The sequence below is a fragment of the Cucurbita pepo genome, chromosome LG12 (assembly GCF_002806865.2).
Source record: "Cucurbita pepo subsp. pepo cultivar mu-cu-16 chromosome LG12, ASM280686v2, whole genome shotgun sequence".
NCBI classification, from domain to species: Eukaryota; Viridiplantae; Streptophyta; class Magnoliopsida; order Cucurbitales; family Cucurbitaceae; genus Cucurbita; species Cucurbita pepo.
The window spans coordinates 5,911,049-5,935,036 of record NC_036649.1 but is presented as its reverse complement, the minus strand read 5'-3'; the positions used below and the strand labels follow the sequence as shown (position 1 = coordinate 5,935,036).

At 36.7% G+C, this 23,988-nt stretch overlaps 4 protein-coding genes across 4 annotated transcripts; 2 read left to right on the top strand and 2 right to left on the bottom strand.

Moving 5' to 3' along the window:
* Positions 1–1,625: 1,625 nt before the first annotated feature.
* On the top strand, positions 1,626–4,335 carry LOC111806433 (vacuolar protein sorting-associated protein 2 homolog 1-like). Its single transcript, XM_023691745.1, has 5 exons — positions 1,626–1,860; positions 2,273–2,403; positions 2,594–2,698; positions 3,681–3,941; positions 4,053–4,335. The coding sequence occupies exons 1-5, from the start codon at positions 1,824–1,826 to the stop codon at positions 4,179–4,181; spliced, it is 663 nt and encodes a 220-aa protein (XP_023547513.1). The 5' UTR covers positions 1,626–1,823; the 3' UTR covers positions 4,182–4,335.
* A 4,411-nt stretch (positions 4,336–8,746) lies between these two features.
* LOC111806432 (40S ribosomal protein S3-3-like) lies at positions 8,747–11,028 on the bottom strand. Its single transcript, XM_023691744.1, has 6 exons — positions 10,894–11,028; positions 10,644–10,791; positions 9,745–9,916; positions 9,484–9,538; positions 9,258–9,389; positions 8,747–9,153 (listed from the first exon to the last, which is right to left on the bottom strand). The coding sequence occupies exons 1-6, from the start codon at positions 10,921–10,923 to the stop codon at positions 8,977–8,979; spliced, it is 714 nt and encodes a 237-aa protein (XP_023547512.1). The 5' UTR covers positions 10,924–11,028; the 3' UTR covers positions 8,747–8,976.
* Positions 11,029–12,817: 1,789 nt separating this feature from the next.
* Positions 12,818–18,778, top strand: LOC111807395 (transcription initiation factor TFIID subunit 12b-like). The gene is made up of 8 exons (XM_023693106.1): positions 12,818–13,685; positions 13,919–14,140; positions 14,766–15,395; positions 15,499–15,573; positions 16,816–16,894; positions 17,163–17,227; positions 17,622–17,660; positions 17,745–18,778. The coding sequence occupies exons 1-8, from the start codon at positions 12,972–12,974 to the stop codon at positions 17,925–17,927; spliced, it is 2,007 nt and encodes a 668-aa protein (XP_023548874.1). The 5' UTR covers positions 12,818–12,971; the 3' UTR covers positions 17,928–18,778.
* Positions 18,779–20,052: 1,274 nt separating this feature from the next.
* On the bottom strand, positions 20,053–23,925 carry LOC111807651 (E3 ubiquitin-protein ligase SPL2). Its single transcript, XM_023693457.1, is given in 6 exon segments — positions 20,053–20,714; positions 20,886–21,005; positions 21,655–21,776; positions 21,863–22,033; positions 22,450–22,551; positions 23,210–23,925. Coding segments are annotated over 6 exon segments (1,224 nt in total). The 5' UTR covers positions 23,570–23,925; the 3' UTR covers positions 20,053–20,365.
* Between the last annotated feature and the right edge of the window lie 63 nt (positions 23,926–23,988).

The window sequence follows — 23,988 nt, the reverse complement described above, 5'->3', positions numbered from 1 at the left end:
AAAACCTTTCGGATCAACTAAAAATTTCAGGTTGGTTGGGTTGATGTATCAGCCTAAGCCCATCGCAAATAGATATTATCCGTTTTGGCCCATTAAGTATCGACGTTAACCTCACGATTTTAAAACGTATCTACTAGCAAATAGAATGCTTCGTTTCCCTCTCCAACCAATGTGAGACCACACAGTTCATAGTCAAAACCATCCAAATAGAATTCACAACGACCTTTTAATTTTAGTTGGTTGTTAGGTTGTTTTTATTATTATTATTATTTAAAAAATCATACTTATCCACGTTACATTAGTAACTAAAATTTTATAAAACTCAAATATTAAATATTCATAAGTCCAACACATCATTAACAAATGTTACAAACGTCAAATATTTTTTTATTTTCATAATAATCTTAAAAATAAGATAAGATTGAGTTAGACTGTAACCATATTTTCAAGTTAGTTTGGCCAGTGAAGTTAACCTAATAAAAAAATTTCAACCTATGAACTGACTTAAATTTTTTTTTATTTTTCAAAAAATATTCTATCCAAATCCAAAAAAAAAAAAATGTTTGTTTAATCCACATCACATCTATTTATAATTAAATAAATTATTCGGATATGGAAAAAGTAATAAATGAAGTTAACAATAAATGAAAAGATACTTCTAATAAAGATAGATATTTATATTTATAATAAAATACATAAATAAATGGAGAAGCATAATTTGAGCATAAATAACAATTTAAAAGACGATCCCAGGGCATCCACTCCCGCTCTGACACCTATACATCTAAGCCACGTGCAACTATAATACCCGTTCTTTCAAAAGTACAAAACTGCCCTCTGAGTTTGAGAGGGACGTTTCGTTTTCAGGTGGGCTTAGTGGGAAAAATGAAATGTGGGTGTAGTGAGAGGACAAAAAAGTAAAAAGAAAAGGAAGGCAACAGAGCAGCTTTGTGCAAAAGAAAAGACGATGCATTTTCAGTAACGTGGGTGTGGAGAGAAATAAATAAATAAATAAATAAAAGAATTTCTTTCCCACGTTATTTATTTTGTTATGATCCCGAGAACATTATCTTCCTAGTATTGTAAAGACTCTACACATTTAAATTAAATTATATTTTATTATTAAAAAATTATGAGATTATATATATATATATATTATATTTATATTCCACGTCAAGGCGAATATAGATTTAGGGTTGTTCGGGAGTCTCGACTCGACATCTCGTAGGGATTTTTTTTTCCATTTTGTATATCTCTATTTTAAAATATTTTTTATTGGATAATTTTTATTTTTTTAACATAATATTTATTAAAAAAAGTAAAATAAAAAAAAATCAAAAGTATTTTATAAAGAAAAATATCATTTTATTATTTACTTTAAAATTTTTATTTTTAAATTATTTATACAAAGTTGTTTGCTTCGTTTTTTTTTTTTTTTTTTTTTTTTTTTTTTTTTTTTTTTTTTTTTTTTTTTTTTTNTGATTTTCGGTTTTGTAGTAATTACAAGCAAACTAAATGGGCAAAAATGTCAATGATCATATAAGGCCCAACAATCATAACGGCCCACTATACGTCTTGGGCCTTCGACATTTCAATCGAACAATGATACAATTCGAGAATAATGCTTTTACGTACCGATCGACCAGAAGAAAAGGTGGCTCCGCTCCTCCATGACGAGAGCCCACCGTGGCCGGTGACCTCCATCGACGGACTTTGAGTAAGGGGAGAGTTGCAGCGTAACGGAAGGCGAAGAGAAGAAGGAATAAGCTCGTTGAGATCGGAAATTGCACGTATCTTTTGGTTTTATCAATAGGCGGTTAAGTATGAGCTTCCTCTTTGGCAGCCGGAAAACTCCTGCAGGTCCATTATGTTCTTACCTTCTCTAATTGTGCATATTCTGGAGCTTTGTTCTTAATCATAGCGTGATTGCTTGTGATGAATTTCTAACTCTGGAGTCTAGTCGAATAAACGTATGTTTGATGTGGATGAAATTTTGCCTTTTACCTTCTCAATTTTGCATTTGTCAGAGCTTTGTTCTTGTGATAGCGTGATTTTTTGTGTGAATTTCTAAGTCTGGAGCTCAGTCCTGTAAACGTCATTTTGATGTGGATGAAATTTCTTTGACGGTAATTTCAGTACATCTAATTTTACTCATGATATAGAGGAATCATATTTTCCCATGCGTTGTGATTTGTATGAGTGAATTCGTGCGTTCTACTTCTATTACAATAGACGGCTCTAGATTTGTAATCTGTTTTGGTTTTCTGCGCAGAGCTTTTGCGGGAGAACAAGAGGATGCTTGATAAGTCCATAAGAGAAATTGAACGGGAAAGACAAGGCTTACAGTCTCAGGAAAAGAAGTTGATTGTCGAGATAAAGAAAAATGCTAAACAAGGACAGATGGTGAGTTGAGCAATTTAGAACTTGTTCTTTGACATCGACACATTTCAGTGACGGGGTTTCTATAGCTCTACGGGATGGAAGTGTGCTTCTACTTCTTTTCTTTTGTTTCTTTAGAAAGGGCGATGGATTCCTGGTTGGAACCATCAACTCCGCACAACTTCCTTGATTCCTTTGTTTTTGTTTTCTCCAGGGAGCAGTTAAAATAATGGCCAAAGATCTCATCAGGACACGACATCAGATTGAAAAATTTTATAAACTAAAATCACAGCTACAGGGCGTGGCTTTGAGAATTCAGGTATTCTATGTGCACCTTTCTCCGAAACTGATGTTACTTCTCATCTTTCATTTTCATCAGAGCGAGAACAATTACTGCTCATTTTTGTACAAATTTTTGGATTATAGTTACTGATTTGAAGTGATTGGACGCAGAGGTAGTTATTCTTTATAGATGTGCTCTAAAAGCCCAAAATGAAAGTTTAAGGTTATAACTATCTAGAGCTTGTTAAGCTTTCATTGTAGATGCATTTTCTTGGTTCAAATTCTAACTGAGGCGTGCTTATATCTGTGCTAAGAAAAGGAACATCTTGCAAACCATACAGTTCTCTTCCCGCATGATTAAAGAACAAACAACAAAATCCTTTAGTATTAGTTTAATTTCTCTTGCATCTTCTAATTTTTTTGTACAGTAAAAGGAAGGTTTGAAAAAAATTGGGATTTTGGGGCAAGAGTATTTTCTTGCTTCAAGTTTATATGCAAATTGGAATTTGAAGTAGTTTATTCAAATCACTTTTTAGAATAATGGATTTGATTCCATTAAATCTTATGTGCCTTTTTAGGGTTTGTTTCTAGATTGATTTTTCATAACAAAGTTGGAAAAACTATCTTTTCAGTTCTTTGTGATTTCAGAAACGTGGGAAGGTTGTTTTTAGTTTGTCTGTTTACTTTTCATGGTTTGTCTAATGTCGCATTCTGTATCACTGTCCATGAAAATACACTGTATAAACATAATTTTCCATTGTTTATATTTACGAAACAAGTGGATGTATCATTAGAATGTTTTCTATTTGAAGAAAACTGTTCATCACTGTAAGAGAAGCTTTCAGCATTAAACGATTAATTTTGGAAATAGAATTTTTCTTTATAAATTTTGGAAATGAACTCTTACTTTCTTTTTGAGACCATAAAGATATAAAGTTGTTTTATTTAATCAATTGACACGTACAATTTCTGCATTTGTGATTGTTCAAATTTTGCTCCAAATTGTTTGCTTTCTGCAGACGTTGAAATCAACTCAAGCTATGGGAGAAGCCATGAAAGGCGTTACTAAGGCGATGGGCCAAATGAATAGGCAGATGAACTTGCCGGCATTACAGAAGATAATGCAAGAGTTTGAGAGGCAGAATGAAAGGATGGAAATGACATCTGAAGTAATGGCAGACGTTCTTGATGATGCTTTAGAAGGAGATGAAGAAGAGGAGGAGACAGTCGAGCTTGTGAATCAGGTGCTTGATGAGATTGGAATTGATATCAACTCAGAGGTAAATGTGCTTGCACACATACAGATTTTTTTCATAATGGTTCATATCTTGTCATGGGAAAAGGTAATTTAAACGCAATCGTGATTGTTTTTTGTTCTCTCTCACATACAGCTTGTGAATGCACCCTCAGCTTCTGTGTCAGTTTCAACTGCTAATAATAGGGTTGCCCAAGCAGAAGCCGAAGATACTGGAATTGACAGTGATTTACAGGCTAGGCTGGATAACTTGAGAAAAATGTAGGTTTTTCTATTATGCGAAATTAATAACTCTCAGATAATAGACATAATAAATCATGTATTGTTTATAGTTGAACTCTATGTATTTGAATACTACATTGACAAGTTTGATCTCTTGTTTGGAGAAGAGAATGAATTTAGCACTTGGGATTAGGTAATTCTCTCTTTACAAATTTAAGCCTTCAAGGAAGACAAAGGTTTTGGATTGATAGTATAGATTTGCATGAGATTAACCATTCCACTTCTTTGTCAAGTTGTTCTAGAACTAGAAGCCTTGAAGCTTTCTGAGTGCATATCGAGGTCTTCTTATTTCGATATGCAGTTGAATTATTAAACCATGTTTTCTGGCCACGCTTCGCTCTTAATTACATGAGGAGAAAGCTCAATCTGGAGACTGTTAATGTCTACTACCTGAGAAATCACCGCCTCTGGAGTCCGACAAGCTACACGGTGGACTGGAGTCCGACAGAGTGGGCACTCTGAATGTGAAGAGAGCCATACGTCGAAACACGAAGCATGAAAGACATGGTTGCAGCTGGGAAGCTGCCGTATGCATTCCCCATCTTCAAAAGGTGACAAGCACAAAACACAATCACTTTCAGTATTAGTTTCTTCATTCTCATTTTCTTTCTTGTACGTGACAGTTGGGATCTGCATGATATGTGATACTTCATTCTTAATATTCTCAACCGACTCGGTCGTCCCGGGTGAATGGCAGCAGCAATTGAACCATCCTAGTATTGTGAGATGGAAGAATGTGAGGGATATAATCAGTGAGCAAATAATGGCAATGCCGGAGCAAATGAAGAAGACGGACATGATGAATTCAGATTAGGAGCTCTCAAGTGTCGTGCTGAACAATGGAAATCAGATAAAAGATGCTGCAGCTGTAACGAACAATGAACGGCAAATCTTATGGACGTATTAACAATTTTGGCAATTGTTCCAGGTACGAATCTTCATAAAACGACATAAAAATGTGAGTCATCTTTTTTGTTTCCTTATTTTTCTCCTGACATAGTTCATCAACTTTTGTGGGTTCCGAACTGCTGAACTTGAAATATGTGCTTTGTCCGCGTCAACCCTCATTGCCCATTCCGATTACGCTCATAATGTGGCTGCAGGCATGCGTTGAAGTTAAGGTAACTTCTTTCTTTAAGCAATTATTATATAGTATAGGTTCACTTCATATTGTCTTGATCATTTTGAATAAAACCAAATACAGATGTTAAATTTATATATTTTTAAAGAAAGAGGAAAGTTTTTAATTATTCCTTTTTTTTTTTTTTATTAATTTAGTAGAAATCTTGAGTTTTTTTCTTAGATTTTTTTCATTGTCTGCCAATTGTAAGTTTGTAAACAATTTGGGAGTTAAAACCGTAGGAACCACAAAAAACTACTGCAAAGCTCATGAAACTCCTATAATTTGCTACCAACTACGTGTTAAACGAACACGACTCTCCACAATGGTATGATATTTTCCACTTTGAGCATAAGCTCTCGTGGCTTTGCTTTGGGCTTCCCCAAAAGGCCTCAAACCAATGAAGAGAGTATTCCTTGATTATAAACCCATGATCATTCCCTAAATTAGCCGATGTGAGACTTTCATCCAACATCTCCCCTCGAATAAATTCCGCCTCCCCTTAATCGAGAAGCCTTTTTCTTTTGGAGTCTTCGTCATATTTTACTATGCCTTCGAGGAGCCTCACCTCCTTTTTCTTTTGGAGTCTTTTGTTCGACATTTGAAGACTCTATTGACATGGATAAGTTTAGGGTATGGTTCTGATACTATGTTAGACGAACACACTCTCCACCATGATATGATATTGTCCACTTTGAGCATAAGCTCTTGTGGCTTTGCTTTGGGCTTCCCCAAAAGACTTCAAACCAATGGAATGAGTATTCCTTGATTATAAATCCATGATCATTCCCTAAATTAACCGATGTGGGACTTTCATTCAACACGACGAACCTTTTTTTTTTTTTTTGTTACAGCATTCATATCAGTAATGCTTTTTATTTCCCAATTTCTATTTCAACGGGGGAAAATAAGATGGGCTGTTATTTACAATGTCACAAGCACACTGCTGAACTCATCTCTCATGCATACTTCTCCCACTAACTCCTGCACCCAACTTGCCCTGGCTGTGATTTGGAGGAGGAATTTGAGCATGTATCTCATCAAGCTCCCTCACCCGTGACAAGATCGATGAAGGAATCGATATCGATGGATGTTTCCGAGAACTCTTCTGCATTGATTAATCCAAAAATGAGGAACAACGGATTAATCATAGTGAGAACATAATCAAAGAACATAACCTTTCGATATCAAATGCCTACCCCTTCATCAATAGGTAGACGTGAGGCTAGCTTTAAGCAGGTTTCTCCATTTATCCTGCAAAAGAGAAACCTATTTTGAGATGAAGTAAATAAGAAAAGTGTCCAAAACCAACCTGAACAAAGAGGTCAAAGAGTTAAAGCCATCAGTAATCTTTCCCGTTCAAGATTCAAACCTCCTCTCCTATAATTGTGATTCTCTATATTCTAAACCAAAATTTTTAATATCAAAATCATTAAGCATGATTCGCAAAAATTACAGCCTCCTTGTGGACAGTTTGTGAGGAAATTCACCTTAAGATCAACTGATGTACGGTATGGGTATGATAAAAAAAGATAGTTTCTTAATCTTTTCCAGCTCTGTATTTGGATAAGGAACCTAATCGTCGGTCCATCCAAACCTTTGTTGAAGCAAGAACTCTTGATTCAAAGAAATTAACACCTCTTTATACAAAATTCGGATCAATCAAAAGATAAGGTTATAATTAGATTACCGTTGATCGAAAATTTAGAAGCAAGATTTGGAACCTTGTTCTAAATTGAGTCACTCCACAATCGAACTTGATCAAGGCTTGATTGAATGACTCGGATTCAATCTAACACAAGAATATAGAAATTGCATGACTCAGATTCAATCTAGCACAAGAATACAAATTTCAAATTTAGAAATTGCAAAGATGATGCTCATATTGTCAAGGGAGAAAGTATAGAGAGATCAATTTCATTTATCACAAATCTGATCTGATTTTTAGCTAATAATTTGTGGGTATTTATAGTCTCCACAAAAAAAAAAAAAAAAAAAAAAAAAAAAAAAAAAAAAAAAAAAAAAAAAAAAANTCAAATGCCCACTAAAAAAGTTAGTGGCCATGATTTAATCCCGATCCATCTCCACGAAAAACGTAGTCAATTTGACCATTAACGTCCACTCTTTGACCCATTACAAGAATTATGAAATTAAAAACAATAAATAAAGTTTTATAACTCATGAAATGATTCTTGCAACTTCACCCTTTAGTTCAATCGTGCAAATATTCACTCCTGAAGCTCCAAATAGTCCTTCCTCAATCGAATCAGCTTGTAACACATGAAAGTAAAACATGTCCTTTGATGTCTTGGAACATTTGGAACACCGTGATCCTTATATACATGTCCTTTGATGACCTCAACTAGAGTCCAAGCACGATGATGCTTCCTCCTCATCCCTCCTTTTGATGTTTGAGCCATCGTGTTATCATCCGATGCACACCCAGAAGTTGTTTGCTTCATCTCCAAAGTCTTCTCCGCCTCATCTGCATCCATAACGGAAGGATTCTGATTTTTGTTCGGAAGGGTAGACTAAGAAGAAAAATAGAAATTTGAAATCTCGTAGGCATTCAAAGAATTAAAAGTTTCTTTTGTGGAGAGACTATAAATACCCACAAATTAGCACGTAAAAGGCAGATTTTGGATGAATGAAATTGAAACTTTTAACATTAGAAATTTGAGCATTATCTTTGTCATTTTTAAGTTCTAAACAATTCTTGTGGTAAATTGTATCCAAGCCATTCAATCAGCTTTGATCAAGTTCGGTCGTGGAGTCACTCAATTTAGAACAAAATTTCAAAATCTTGCTTCTAAATTTTTTTATCTTAAAAGGTTCCAAATCTCTTGATGATCCTTCTGAATCTTTGATCTTAAAAGGTTCTAAATCTCTTGGTGATCCGATAAAGAAGTGTTAATTTCTTTGATTCTAGTGTTCTTGTTTTAACAAAAGCTTGGATCGTTGAACTGAGGATTAAGGTTGCCTTATCGACAAACAAGCCCTCTAGGTTTTTGAGCTCTTTCTTCAACCAGCTTTCCCTCCTTAACTTTGAAAGATGTGGCTGGAATGTCGCATGAACAGGTCAATCCCATGGCAATTCTCCTCTTAAGCCACATTTTGTCTTCAACAGTAGTACATCTCCCAAAAGTTGTTTTGAAACATTTACGTTCTGTAATTGACAGATTATCCAGGCATATGTCCCCAATCAATAAAGATTATCTGGATGCTTTAAACAATCCCCCAAACTCCTATGTTCATTCCCATGATTCTCATTTAGACTTTAGCAGTTTCCTGCTTCTCAACAATAGCAGGCAATCTACCATGCTCATCAGAACCTTTCCTGTCTCCCTTCACTAAGGATGGTTTTTGTTCGCACGTGCTTATCATTTTGTCATTCTTCGTAGCCTTGAGCATATCCATACGGGCCAAAATTATACAACTAAATGACATCATCGTTAAGATTACCCTTAGAACACTAGGGGCTCTGACATAAAGTTAAGTACCACGGCCTCTGTGAATATTTTGTAACAGAAATATCCCAAAATCAAAACTCAAAACAGAAGAAAAATGACATCAAAACTTAGAATTCCATATTCTGAAAGAAATGATATTACGATAGCAACACTAGACAACTTGCTCCCCCCCTCATGTCTGTTGGCTCTTAAGCTGCTGCTTCAACTTCAATCTCAGCCGTCGGAATCACAGCCGCAGGCCTAATGAAATCCTCTTCCTCCTTGGGAGTATGGATAGTAACCAAATCGGGAAGCGGTGTCGGTGGACCTTGCTTGCCCTTTGGATCCCAATCGAGCATGATCTTGACCTTGATACCCAGAACACCCTGTAAATTAAAGAAACAGAGACATCAATTAAAGAACAAATCCACCCACATATATGATTCAAGAAAAGATAATGAATGCCCTCTTGAGATGATACTGAACTGACCTGTCTAAGGAGAACGTGTCTCACGGCAGAGTCTATGTACTCTTTCACTGGCTGTCCAGACGAAATCATGTATCCATCCTTGAATTTCATGGATTTTGCACGCTGGGCCCTCAACTTACCACTTACAATAACCTGCATGATTCAGATTACTAATTAATAAAGATGTGTAATACAAACCCACCAAATCATCAAGAACAAATTCTATAAAGATGAAGTTAGGACTGACCTCACATCCTTTAGCTCCACTCTCCATGACAAATCTAAGGACACCATAGCAAGCCCTGGAGAAATGAAAAGGCAATGCTTAGTATGAGTGATTGCCAAGATGTAGAGACGATGTAGTTCCAAACCGAACAATCATGGCCACTAAAGATGTAGAGGCAATGCTTATGATACCGCACGCACCAAAGACTAAAGTTTCCAAAAACATTCATAATTTCTATTATACCTTCTAAGTTTCCAAAAACATTCATAATTTCTATTATACCTTCTCACAGCAAGGCCTCCAAGAAGCTTGTAGCGGAGTGACTCAGCTTGCGCAATGGCACAGAGTCCTCTGTTGTTGACCTTCTCGGCATATAGCTCAACACTGTTTTCGGGAAACTTGAAACGCTTCTGAACAACAGATGTCAATTCTCTGATTCTCCTACCTTTCTCACCTATAGCCACAATTGAATACATAGTCAGACACCAGATCCAAAAGCAACGACTGAAAACACCAAAATCAAACTACTCTAACATGTTTGATATATGTAAACTCCCAACTCCTGTAAGGAAAATGAAACAGCTATTGACCTAAGAACTTAAATCCACTTCAACGTATCCATATCCTCGAATGACATTAAATATCAAAACTCGAGTCAGGCATACACCGCCAATAACCTCTACAGATGAAAAATTCAACTATGTCGACTATCCAGCACCAACAGAACATAACTGAACATTGTACTAAAACGTAGAGAGCCATCCACAACCCAGTTTTCGAGGCCATAACCAATTACAAAGCGGTAACACTTCAACACACCTCCTTACGCCTGTCTAAAATTCTAAATTCAACTTCATAAGAATTACATGAGATTCCAATTAGAGATGAATACACAGTTCATAATTTTGAAGCAAAATTGGAAGTTATAGACGGAGGCACAACCAATAATGCTTAAAAACACTCGTAGCAGTAGCAGCTTGATATGAAACAAAAACAGATTCCAAACTTCCCAAACCTATGCCGATGATCCGCAGGTCAAAAATATCAATACTAGAAGAGAAAATGAAAAGAAACTCGTAGCGGTAGCTTGATCTGAAGCAAAAACAGATTCCAATCTTCCCAAACCTATTCCGATGATTCGAATGACAAACTTATCAATTCTAGATGAGAAAATTTCTTACCAAGAACATTCTGTGTACGAGTAGCCCTAATGATAATCTCAGTCCGCATTGGTGTAACCCTAACCTCCACTCCGGAGTATCCATCCTCTGCAAGCTCTCTGGTAAGAACTTCATTTAGCTCCGCGAAGAACACTCCATCAGCCACAAACTATACAAAATTGAATAAAGCAAGTCTTAACCAAACCAAAATGTGCAGAATAATTAGTGTCTCATGGAGAATATAAGATGAAGAAACGAATTCAATACCTACCTTTCGCTTTTTGCTCATCTGAGTAGCCATGTTTGGTTGCTGGTGATGTCGCCGTTCACCGCTACTCTGCGTGTACTTCTAGGTTGAAGATGAATAAAACCCTAGGAAACGCTGAGACCCTGAGAGAGGAAAATATCCTCAAATTAAAGGCTTTAACATCTAAAGATTGGGCCTCCAGTTTCCTTATAGGCCCAACAAAAGTTAATGGGCTGCATGAAAGATAATCCAATTAAAAAATTTCAATAATAAAAACATTTCTAAACTAAATATTGATCCAAATATATAAATTCTAAAAATATTATTATATTTCTTTTCCCTTACATGGGTGTTTGTTGTTCTATAATATATTTTTTTTCTTATGAATCTCTTGAATTAAAAAATAAAATAAAATAAAATTTATGAGTGGGTCATTTTTTCTCTTCGGTTTCTAAATAATTTCATTACGGTAGTGCTCGACAAGTGAATGTCATTGATTACCGTGTAATTTTCATGATTTTGTCACTGTTGTAACCTACGGTGTTGTGTTTGTGTAATTATCGGGTCTTTTTTACCTAAACTGATTGTAGTTGTTACTGCATGCATGTTCGTGATATTTGCAAATCTATGAGAAGAAATATATGTTTTTTTTTTCTAAAAAAATTTAAAAAATTTAGATTGCAATTAAATATAAATATATATATATATATATATATATATATATATATATATATATATAATGGAATAAAATATATCTATAGATTAATTGAATCCATCTCGTAGTATTTTGGGGGGTGATGTTGACATTGACATTGACCACGTGGGACATTAAGCAATTTGGGATAAGATAAGTTGTTCGTTGAGCGAAATAAAATTTTAAAATTAAGTATTTTAACCGAACTAAATCCAAACCTCATTTTAAATGTTGTTAATGAATTCAAATTATAACTACGAGGTTACCAACTAAATTTATTCAAATATCGTTCTTAACTTGTTCAATCTAGAAAACTAAAAAACTAAAACATTTTAAAGGTTACAATACACCCTAAAAACACATAAATTAAATTCAAAAGAAAATTAAATGAATCATTACCTACTAATTTGTAATAAAAAAAAAATTATATACTTGTTAGTTCGTTCTTGAATAGGTTCGAACTTACCGATCATAACTCTACTAGCTATGGGATAACATCATCTAGAGTCATATGAGTAGTAAGATATATTCAAAACACATCAATATGTAATAGACGAGCTAAAGGGAGGAAAAACATCGTTGGTGGTCGTTTAAACACGTCAATGATGGAAGTTCGAATTTTATAGGTATGGGTCGGGGCGAAGTTGCTTGTTAAATCCATCTCATATAATATATGAGATTTCCTCGTAATTTGAGAATAAAACCGTTATCAATCGTCCATTAGTATTGTCGCATACTTGTTGGAGACACGAGCATGAAGTGATTAAAAATCCATCTGAAAAATGTTGGAGAAAACGTCAGAGTCGTATGTAAAACCATAGATATTCGACAAAAAAGATTCACATTACAATTGCATTTGCAAACCTATTTTGTGTCGTTTTGTCGGAGTAATTGTCATGTTGCTCGAGAGGAAAGAGAAAGATATGTGACCCGATGCTTGAAGAAGAAAGATGTTCGTGCCTCGTATATCAATTACAGTTGAATTAAATAATTTAATAAAGATTAAAAGTGATATTTAACGATAAATTAATCATCTCCCTAAAAAATGTTATCATTATCATAATTATTTAGAAGTTATGGCGAAAGAAAAAACTCGAATCCGAGGTTAATTAGAAAATTAATTAATTCAATGATCAGATACGGGAGTACTCACAGGAATCAATCGTACGCTCCGATCGTACGTACAGTAGCAAGCCACGTGTATATACTGAACCCATTTGCACAAAATGACCCACCGTAAAGCGGTCCATCAGATGACGTGTACAAATCCTACTGATCGTTCTTCCTCCGCTCTCTCTTCCCCCTTCCTCTTTTCTTCTTCCGTTCGCATTCACTTGTTTCTCTGCAAATTTTGATGCAATTTCTGCCATGATTTAGTTTCTTGATCTTTGCTTATCTTTGAATTTCAATGGCGGATAGTACTTCGTCTCCTAGAACAGTTCAAACGAACCCGATGGACCCTTCGCCACCGCCGCCGCAGCATCAAACGCAAGTTCAACCTTCAACCACCGCTGTTCCACAAAATTCATCGAATCCGTCAAATTCCTCTGGAAATCCTCCCATTCCATCGCCTTCTGCGCTTGTTCAATCACCTTCGATTGACCACTTACATCCGCTGTCTCAAATCTCTTCTCCTCCTCCTCTTTCGCACATCTCTCTCCCGCAAAATCAACAGCAACAGCAACAGCTTAGCCCTGCGGTTGGATTGGACTACCAGCAGAAGCCTCTACAGCAGCAGCAGCAGCAGCAACAACAACAACAGCAACATTCGCAGCAATTGGTGCAACAACCTCAGAATGCGAGTGCGATGACGAATTTCCAAATCCAGCAGGCTTTACAGCGGTCACCTTCAATGTCTCGGTTGAACCAAATGCAACCGCAGCAGCAGCAACAGCAACAGCAGCAGTTTGGGATGATGAGACAGCAATCGGCGCTTTACAGTCAGATGAATTTTGGTGCGTCTTCTACAAACCAGCAGCAGCAACAGCCTAACCAACAACAGCAAATAGGAACTGGGAATCTGTCGCGGTCTGCATTAATTGGTCAGGGTAGCCATTTGCCCATGTTGTCTGGGGCGGCTGCTGCTGCTCAGTATAACTTGCAGTCACAATTACTTGCTTCGGTATGCACTGAAATCTTGGTACTCGTTGGTCTTAAATTGGTATTGATGCTACTTTGACATTGTTATTTGAAGAGCTTTCTAGGCATGGCGTTGGCATTTTGGTGATGGGTCATGCGTCTGTAGTTGCCTTTTATTGTTCAATTACAATTCTAAATTCTTACTTTATTGACGTTAGAAATCAAGTTAAATATATTTTGCTTCTGATTTTCACTGAAACCGAACATTTTGTATAGTCGAAGCAGAAAGCTGGTTTAGTCCAGGGGGCGCAATTTCAGTCGGGTAACTCTCATGGGCAAGCTTTACAAGGAATCCAAGCAATGGGGATGATGGGTTCAATGAATTTGACCTCGCAGTTAAGAGCCAATGGCCTTGCGTCGTCATATGCCCAACAGAGAATAAACCAAGGCCAAATAAGGCAGCAATTATCACAACAAAGCTCACTCACGTCTCCACAGGTTTCATGACAGCACATCTTTGCTCCCGTGCCCATGTTCTTTATTACAATAATGGGTTTGCGCTTTTAATTCTTATACGTATTGTTAGATTCTATATGGGCTGATAGGCCAAATTTGAGCTGTGGCAGATTAATGCTTTGTTTGGTTACTTTGGTGATTGCTTGGGTATTATTTATGCAATTAATCAAGGATGTTAGTTTATTGACTATAATAGAAGTGTGGTACTCCGGCTTTTATCTGACACAACTTATTTTGTATGCTAAACATTCATTCATTACAAGCTAGAAATTCATTGCACTACAAAAAATGGCCATAGGGTATGCTAATATGTTTATTAGTACATGTCTCTAATTTCAATTGGTGCCCATTGACACTCTTTTTTCATTTTGGTAGATGGTATAACTCTTATTATCTTCATCATTACTGATTTGTCCGTTATATTCTCTAACTTAATCTGTATATCAGCAACTGCAGTATCACCTTATTACTTTAATGGATAGTTTTATGGCAATTTGTTTTGCTGATCTTACTATACAATCTTGATATTTTGTTTTGTGTGTTGAAACTTGTAACTGTAAAATTGCGTGCATGATTGTGACACCAAGACAATTTTTATAAACTGCAGGTTCAGAACTTACCGAGAATGTCAAATCTAGCATTTATGAATCAACAGTTGACTAATTTGGCTCAGAATGGGCAGTCAAACATGATCCAGAACTCTTTGCAACAGCAACAGTGGTTGAAGCAAATTCCATCAATGTCTACCCCTGGCTCACCCTCATATCGTCTTCAACAGAGGCAACAAGTCCTGCTACAGCAGCAATTGGCTTCATCTAATCAATTGCATCAAAACCCCATGTCCTTGAACTCTCAACAATTTCCTCAGCTTGTACAGCAACAGCCGTCCATGGGACATCAACAGCAACAGCAGCAACCACAGGCACAACAACAGCAACCACAACAACAGCAGCTACAACAACAGCAGCTACAACAGCAGACCCTTCATCAACAACAGCAGCTACTTCAACAACCATCCCCTCAGAATTCTCTGCAACCAGTATTGCATCAGCATCAACATCAGCAGCATTCTCCTAGGATAGCTGGACTTGTGGGCCAGAAATCTCTCAGTTTGACTGGATCACATCCAGATGCTACAGCGTCTGGCACTAGTACACCTGGGGGAAGTTCAAGCCAAGGGACAGAAGCTGCCACTCAAGTCCTTGGAAAGAGAAAGATACAAGATCTGGTTTCACAGGTTTTGCCTTAACTTCCCACGTATCTTATCTACTCTACCTTTGTAACGCACTTCTGTGTTTCTTATTTTGTTCTCGCTTTAGTTGAAATTTGAATGTCTGCAGGTAGATCCGCATGGAAAGCTGGAACCTGAAGTTGAAGATCTTCTCTTGGAGATTGCCGATGATTTTATTGACTCGGTGAGACCTCCTAGTACTGTTACCATTTCCCTATACTTCTTTACACCTTTCCACCCAATTTCTTACACTTACTCTAATAAGTGCGTATGTGCCAGTAGTTGCAGTCAATATCAATACACATCAAAAGTTAGTCATTCACTATTGAAGCACTATGTTCGATTATATCAAAACATTTACAATAGGAAGTCATTTGAAAGAAAAAAAATTACTGCATACTGTCATAGAGGATAATGTTGGAGTATTTTGTAAAATAGTATGCTATTCTATGACACATTATTAATCACCAGAAGACTCTATGACATTATGCAGCAAATTTTTTTTTATGACACAATACAAAAGGTCTTATTAACAGATGGCCACAAGTTAAAACCTAAAATCGACCCCCAAAGTTCCTCATCAGATGTCTCAAACCCTCTAAAGTTCCTCTCAAGCCAAATGCTCCACAATAAGGCAAAAAAAGAGACTGCTACATAACTCTTCCTTTGTCCCAAAAGGAGGGTTCAAGAACACCTCTTCAATCATAGAACAAAACCCTCTGTTACGACCCATAACAGCCCCAAAAGTCAAGAACAAGAGCTCCTCCTCAATCATGTTGATTATATTTTTATAAGCCGTGGCTTGTGATGTTTTGTAATGATGATAAATTGCTATGCCTCTTCTCCTGATTAACTTTTTAGGGCCCTATTTCAGGGATTTTTTTCTTTTCAATAGTGTGATCGGCCATGGGTGCATAGAGTGGTGTATACCTTCTTTTGGACTGATCGGTCTATTCCTCTGTCATTTATCAGTTTAGTAGAAGTATACTACTACACTCCCTTGTTCTTATTATTCTCCCTTCTTTCTCGCCAACAAAAACCTGTGAACCACAGCTCTCACAAGAACATTAGAAAATTAAATACTTCGCCACTAAGACGCTGATGTGGACACTTTTAGGTCCTTTTAAAATCTACATGTTCTTATTGAAAGCTATTTTCTCATTGCCCCATGCCATAACATGTTCATGTTACAAACAAATCAAGTTAACTAGCGTCAGGGACCTTTTGGTGGGGACGATTTTCAGAGTAGTGTGGATTAATTATTATGTTTCTTCTATTGCAATATTATTTTTTATAGAAGTACCTAATAATTCATGTTAATTTCATTGCTCGTTCATCAGCTATGATCATTTCAGTATGATTCGATGGCCTATTATGTGAAAACTAAGTTTTTTTCCCTTTTTTTTTTTTTTTTGTTGCTATACAGGTTACTACCTTTTCATGCAATTTGGCTAAACACCGAAAGTCCTCAACTTTAGAATCCAAAGATCTCTTGCTACACTTAGGTGTGTACTACCTTGTCTTTTCTCTACTTGATTTATTAACTGGCATGCATCAGCAGCATATGCCTCCCTAAAGAGAGTGGGGAGGGGAGGAAATGAGGCTCCGTTAATTTAATTGTTATGAACAGTTCAAGTTTTCATCATTTGTGATAATTCAACCTAAAGGGCACTAGGTTACAAGTTTCTTGATTCATCATGTTTGGTAGTAATGGTATTGATCTTATAGTATTAGACAAATCTATACTAACCATAAATTCTGGATGATGTCCAGAGAAGAATTGGCAGTTGAACATTCCTGGATATTCAAGTGACGAGCGGAAGAACCAGAACAAAAGTGTAAGAAAATTATCATAAGCTCTCAAAATAAGCATTGCATTTTATTAATATTAGGCCTCATTTGATGATGATTTGATTTTTGAAAATTAAGCTTATAAATACTACTTTCACTTATAAATTTCTTTTGTTTGTTATCCGCTCTCTACCAATATTTTCAAAAACAGTAAAATTGTGAAAACATAAAAAAGTACTTTTTAAAAACTTATTTTTGTTTTTGGAATTTAACTAAAAACTTAAATGTTTGTTTAAGAAATGTGAAAACCACAACAGAGAATTTTGGAGGAAACAAGCATAAATTTCAAAAACAGAATTAAAAATGAAATCATTATCAAACGAGGCCTTTAACTTTCTAAAATTCGTTTTTGTTTAACCCTATTGAGTTTTAATATTGTAGTTATCATCAAGTGACGTCCACAAGAAACGTCTGGACATGGTAAGTTGGACTCATCTGTTCTAAGTGTTTGATCCATTCCTTTTATCATTTGTCTCAAATGTTCTCTTCTGGGGATTTCATCAGATACGCATATTGAAGGAAGCTTCCCGTGTCGAAACAAACATGAACACCCCTAAAGAGATGGTCCGACAAGGGGTTGGAATGTCCATCGGTACCAACACTCTAACAAGGCCTTCACCAAGTTCAGAACAACTATTGTCACAGACAGCCGGTTCACAGCTGCTGCAGCAAATGACGAGGTTTTAATGTCTCAACTATGTTTGAAAAACTAATGCTTGTAAATCTCGACTACTTGGTGAACAACCCTGGTATCAGTTCAGGGATACAAAAATAAAATGAGATTTAGAGGATGCCAGCCATTTAGGAGGGGCCTGAACTGGACTTCTGTGTGGAGTGGAGTAGTGTGTGATGGTTCTTAGTGATACAACTTATGAAATCAATTCTTTTAGGCTGTATAATATGAAGATGCATAATCTGGAACATGGGCGTAATGTTAACTGTACAAAATATTTGGCAGTCATATTAGTATAGGCCTTAAGTTATTGTTGTGTCTACCATGGAGGACATTTTAAATTTTATATTGATTCTCTTCACAATCTCAAACCGTCTGAAGTTTGTTGAGGATCATAGCAAAACTATTACAAATGGAATAGAAGATATGATTACAAATGTTTTGATTCCCTTTTAACTGTTTTGATTTCAAGTATTACAGATGTTAACAGTTCAATTTCCAGATGAGGAAAAGGGCCAACTTGTAAGGTACACAAAATTTCTTCAATGGTGAATTATTCAGATGACTTGAACTTCATGGCAGGGATTTGTTCTATGCCACAAAGCCGTAAGCCATTCATGGTGCGGTTGTGATACAGAAAGCCTTGATGGAACCTCTTCATCTTGGTCCTTGGCCTTCTAAAAGTTGCAGATTTTTTACTTCCCATGTGCATTTAGTTCACTCCACTTCTATCACATATCCTTGAGTTATTAGGTGCTGCACTCTTCATTTGAAATGAAATGGGAATTGCAGAAAGAAGCTAGTTTCTTTCGACCTTGGTTCGAATATGCAAAAATGAGTATTTAGAGATGATTTTGTTATTCTCAATACAGATTGCTTCTTCTAAAGCACCCTGTTTGTTACGCTCGTGACATTCCAATTAGTTCTCCAGGTGAAAAAACATTAGATATTCTACCCAATGAAACCAGCATTTTTTATGTTAGTTGACACATAAGAATGTAGATATGTCTATTATGGATCCACCCTTGGGATCGAGAAATCTTTTAGATCTTATTATCCAAAGAAACGAGAGCAACCAGTTTCGTTGGTTCGTTTTGGAAGTTGGGGATGAAATCCAATGGCCGTTTAAACGGTTTTCAAGGGTTTCATAGCTTTTATCCTCAATAATTTTCAGTGCACATTACTGTCAATTGCTTCAAACTTCAAAACAAACCTATCTGGCAAAAAATAAAGCCAATGGGTTTGTGTTTGAATTCGAGTCCTGCAACACCATTTTCTTTCTTGATTTCAGCCTTCCTTTCTTTTGGATGCATCAAAGTTTTTTACTTTGGAGAAAGGAAGCCACTAAGTCGATTGAGAGCACGGTTTTTTCAGTTCATCATATGAGGTGGAAAGATTTGCAAGCCCACCTCTAGAAAATATTGTCATCTTTAGACTTTTCCTTCGAGCTTTCTTTCCAGATTTTTAAAACGCGTATGTTAGGGAGAGGTTTCCACACCCTTATAAGGAATGTTTCATTCTCCAGGGAGAGGTTTTCACACCCTTACAAGGAATGTTTCATTCTCCAGGGAGAGGTTTCCACACCCTTACAAGGAATGTTTCATTCTCCTCCCCAATGTTTTTCCACACCTTTATAAGGAATGTTTTATTCTCTAGGGAGGTTTCCACCCACACCCTTATAAGGAATGTTTGTCTTATAAGAAATGTTTGTTTCATTCTCCTCCCCAATGTTTTTCCACACCCTTATAAGGAATGTTTTATTCTCGAGGGGAGGTTTCCACCCACACCCTTATAATGAATGTTTTATTCTCCCGGGGGAGATTTCCACCCACACCCTTATAATGAATGTTTTATTCTCCCGGGGGAGGTTTCCACACCCTTACAGAATGTTTCATTCTCCTCCCCGGTTTCCACACCCTTACAAGGAATGTTTCATTCTCCTCCCCAATGTTTTTAAAACGCGTATGCTAGGGAGAGGTTTCTAGACCCTTATAAAGAATACTTCGTTCTCCTCCCAACCAACGTGGGATCTCACAATTCAAAACTCTAATCTCTTTGTCTTAATCATCCAATCAAACAACTTCTACTAGTTAAGTTTTAAAACAACAAATCATAAAAGAGGAGAGGAAAGAACAATGATAACAAAGCCAATATTGAAGTTTCTTTTCATCTCATATATCACCAAGTTACAATGTAAAAGAGTATACTATCTGGTATTTACAAGAGATATCACTTCAAATCTGGCTTTAGAAACTCTTAACGAACTCTGTGATCAAAATACCGACTACGTGGATAAATTGTTACAATAGATATGGAAAGACAAACTCCAGATCTGCTGCCTACGGGAATGACTGGCACAGACATGAAATCTCAAACAGTATCAGCAAAAAAGGGCTATCCAGATGAATGAGATGTGTCGTGGTTAGAACCTGAACAGATCGTTTGTTTCTCCTCATGAATCGTAAATCCGCACAGAACTACGGATCTGCTGGCGGCAGACGGGGCATTTGGGAGCTGAATCGCGTTCAACTGACATGGCACAACGTTCGCAGCAAACAAAATGACCACACGGAATGAAAGCAGATCGCTTTCTTCTCATGAGACAAATCACGCACAACTGTCCATCTGGAACGTTTGATGATACCTCGTCCTCTGGATCGGCTGCTTCCTCGTTGTCTGATGCAGTTCCAAAATCACCATAAATCGGAATGTCGTTTGAATCCAGTTGTGACATGGTGGAATCATTCCCTGAATCCTGTAACCGTCTCTGTTGCCTCCATTGTTTCCATCTATTCCAGTTTCTGAAGAAGAGAATGGATGTTGATGTTAAGATGTCTCGTAAAATCTCGCAAAATATCTCGCAAAAGAAAATATCAAACCAAGATATCGAGCACAGTTTCTGAAGAGAATCCTCAACACCAAGATATCTCGCAAAATAAAATAAAAGAAGAAATTAAGAAAGTAAAAAATACCTCACAACAGAATAACCAAGAACGCCAACCGACAGCGAACCAAGTACAACACTACTCCAGAACAGAAATTTTGTTTTGAAGACTAGATCTAAAATCATCTGATCCTTGGTCATTTCACATCTGCAAAGAAGAGTACATCATCATAATTTTCATTATTCCAATGAATATTATCTCGAAGGACAAACAGGAATAATGTTTGTCACCAATTAGATGCTATTCCCAGTATTCAACAAAGATGAAATAACACTACATGTCACACATCAAAGCACGGCTTCAGTTTATTACATAAAGCAAAATCAATTGAATCATATTTTTATTTTAATTTTTCAGTGTTTTATTTATTAAACTTTGGGGGTGTGTGGGGGAGAGGAGGGACTAGCAATTAGCTAGCATCACTGACGAGACAATACGTGTTGACTAGTTTAGGTCTAAACAAAAATCTCCACACTTCAACTGGAAATGAGAGAACCTATATGTATTTATATATATACACATCTGTTCGTGTGCGTGTGCGTGTGTGTGTGGAGAGGAGAAAGAGATAGCATTGAGATCCATACGGCAAATACACGCTCCAACAGACAACAAAAGCTTTCTACTCGGAGGCTCGATCCTAAAACCTAGTAAAAATCCCATCCAGAGCCCCAAACCCAAATCAATGGGGTTCACCACTGGCAGGCAGAACACATTTGTTATCAATTTTATGTCCACGAGTCGAGGGAAATAATAAATGATATGCATCTATGATCTACTTTGAAATGGATAAACTTACAAAAAATGGGGAAAATCCTTGCATGACTTTATCACAGGAACTCCATTTTTAAAACTGCATATGCCAACAGCACTGATATTTTTTCCTAATGGAAGTATTTTCTCCTCATCAAGCACCCCAACCTTCAAAAGTAGAACATGATAAATAACTTTTTGCTAAAATCCATTAAAAATAGGTGTTCAACTTCAACAAAGATTGCCGAACTCACAGGGTACTCATGACCAAAAAGTGCTTGAAGGAAGGTATAAGGAGTAGCCGAAACGGGCTGTAGTTGATGATACACAGTTGTAAGAGGCAAAGGATGTCTTGACCCATCCATGTTAACGACAACAAAATCAGAATATGGTGAATGGCCCTCATCAACAAGGACAAAAGGAACCTGTTAAAAATTTCTCAAATTTCAGCATCATATAAGACTTTACAAATTAAAACGGCCACACATCAATCTCATATCATGTAGATTTAGTTTTCATAGACAATAAGTTAGCTACAATAAATTCCACTATGGGGTATGTCTTTGAGCCTACTCTGTTTGGAACCATTTTTCAAGAGGCAGCATTACAAACCTACTTCCAAATGCCATGAGAGAAAAAAAGAAGACCCAATAGAGAACCACAGGAAAGAACATAACTTTATGGCCCCAAAACTTCAATTTATTCTTTATTCACAGAAAGAATCACAAAGTTCCATATCATTCAGACTGAAGAGGTATTTAATACAAAGATCTTTTGTTGGCAAGTGTAATGAAAAGAGTGAATCAATCATAGCAATAACAGATATAGGACTAGGCTTTACCGTTCTAAATGATGTCGACTCTTGCTTTCTAAAGGTTCTTCCAAAAATTGCACGTAAATCAGAAGTCCATCCAAAGAAGCCTTTCCATTCGTTGAATATGCACTACACAATCACATATTACAAAGAAGAAAGCTTTAGTTCATAGAACTGGATATTATCTACACATATCCATCACACTGAATAACCTTAGGGAAACAAAAACAAACACCTGCAGAACAAATGAGGTTCAATAGTTAATACTGGTAAAGAGAAATTTGTTTTCCCCAAGATTGAATTCATAATGAAGTTATGTTGGTTAAGGAGTTCAGGATTTCCCAAATACTTAATCCCCATATCGTATGTTTACACACACAATGCGACGCCAGAAGACCTATGTACATAATCGAACAGCCATTTCACTCGGTTATCCGTCTCTTTCATTGTTCGTCCAGAATAGAATCATATCATAACCATCTCTTGAACCGAGAACCTAGATTAGATACCTTGTAATGTGAAAAATCCTAAAAGATACACAAGTTAGTCGATTAATTGGTTAGACTTTATTGGCAATTTTGGTGGAGCTATCAAATTATTCGAATACTGTCACAACAATCTGCAAGTATAACTACTAACAAGCGGAGGAATATCAATTTTAATCCTGCAATTTTCTAAACTGCATAGCTCAGTTTTCAGTTATCCTCCGCGAGAAGAACGGCAGCCCAAAAGAAACAAAATCTTAGAACAGTAGCGCAGAGTCTAACAGAAATATGGAAGGAGTTACCATTTGAGTACGCTGAATAATCACCGCTCTATCTCCGGACTCTTGAGAAATCAATACATTAGGCTGTACGCTCTTCCAATTACCTTCCACAGACGACCTGGCCTCCACGGTGCCACGAACTACAACAAGCTTATGATCGGACTCGGATTGTCCCGAATCTCCATCGGAAATGATATGGCGAAGATCAGAAACACTAACATAAGGAGCTTTACGGAGCTCATCGAGAGCGGAGCAAGAAGCAGTGAGTTTGAGGACGGTACGAACAGCAGCATAAGCTAGGGCTGCGCCCAAAACGGCTCCATCAAACTATAAAGCAAACTGAGAGAGTAGAGAAACGAGGGCTTGCTCCGATGAGGACATGAGTGAATTCCGTGACTCTGCGGCGGTGAAAACAATTACCTCCTTAAATGCGGTGGAGACAGCGACCGGTACAACCGACGAGCAAGAGCAGAAACGCCGCGGCGGCAGTTATGGCGGTGGTTTCAACGCGAATGTCGAGTGACAACGCAGGCCCCAACGCGGAAGAAAACTGTAGAATTGGGAAACTGGTAGCGTAGAGGGCGAATTGTTCATCAACCAATTTTATATATCAAATCAAATTCCGACGCACAAAAATCAAATAATGTCGAACTTCCTTCAGATAGTTCATCCGTTTACTCTGCTCTCGAATTATAAAAACAATTAGGAACGGAATCAATGATGTTTCGGAGAGTTCTACTAGAAATTTCCTGGAATTAATTATTGTTGCGTTTTAAATAAAAAAAAAAAAAAAAAAAAAA

What these genes read in the sequence shown, in the direction of transcription:
- LOC111806433 (XM_023691745.1), top strand. Translation starts at nt 1,824, where the DNA reads ATGAGCTTCCTCTTTGGCAGCCGGAAAACTCCTGCAG. An exon ending in ATGCTAAACAAGGACAGATG is followed by an intron (nt 2,404 to 2,593) that starts GTGAGTTGAGCA and finishes TGTTTTCTCCAG; the next exon opens with GGAGCAGTTAAAATAATGGC. An exon ending in GCGTGGCTTTGAGAATTCAG is followed by an intron (nt 2,699 to 3,680) that starts GTATTCTATGTG and finishes TGCTTTCTGCAG; the next exon opens with ACGTTGAAATCAACTCAAGC.
- LOC111806432 (XM_023691744.1), bottom strand. Translation starts at nt 10,923, where the DNA reads ATGGCTACTCAGATGAGCAAAAAGCGAAAG. An exon ending in GGAGGCCTTGCTGTGAGAAG is followed by an intron (nt 9,539 to 9,744) that starts GTATAATAGAAA and finishes TCATTTCTCCAG; the next exon opens with GGCTTGCTATGGTGTCCTTA. An exon ending in GACACGTTCTCCTTAGACAG is followed by an intron (nt 9,154 to 9,257) that starts GTCAGTTCAGTA and finishes TTTAATTTACAG; the next exon opens with GGTGTTCTGGGTATCAAGGT.
- LOC111807395 (XM_023693106.1), top strand. Translation starts at nt 12,972, where the DNA reads ATGGCGGATAGTACTTCGTCTCCTAGAACAGTTCAAACGAACCCGATG. An exon ending in GCTCACTCACGTCTCCACAG is followed by an intron (nt 14,141 to 14,765) that starts GTTTCATGACAG and finishes TATAAACTGCAG; the next exon opens with GTTCAGAACTTACCGAGAAT. An exon ending in ACAAGAAACGTCTGGACATG is followed by an intron (nt 17,661 to 17,744) that starts GTAAGTTGGACT and finishes GGATTTCATCAG; the next exon opens with ATACGCATATTGAAGGAAGC.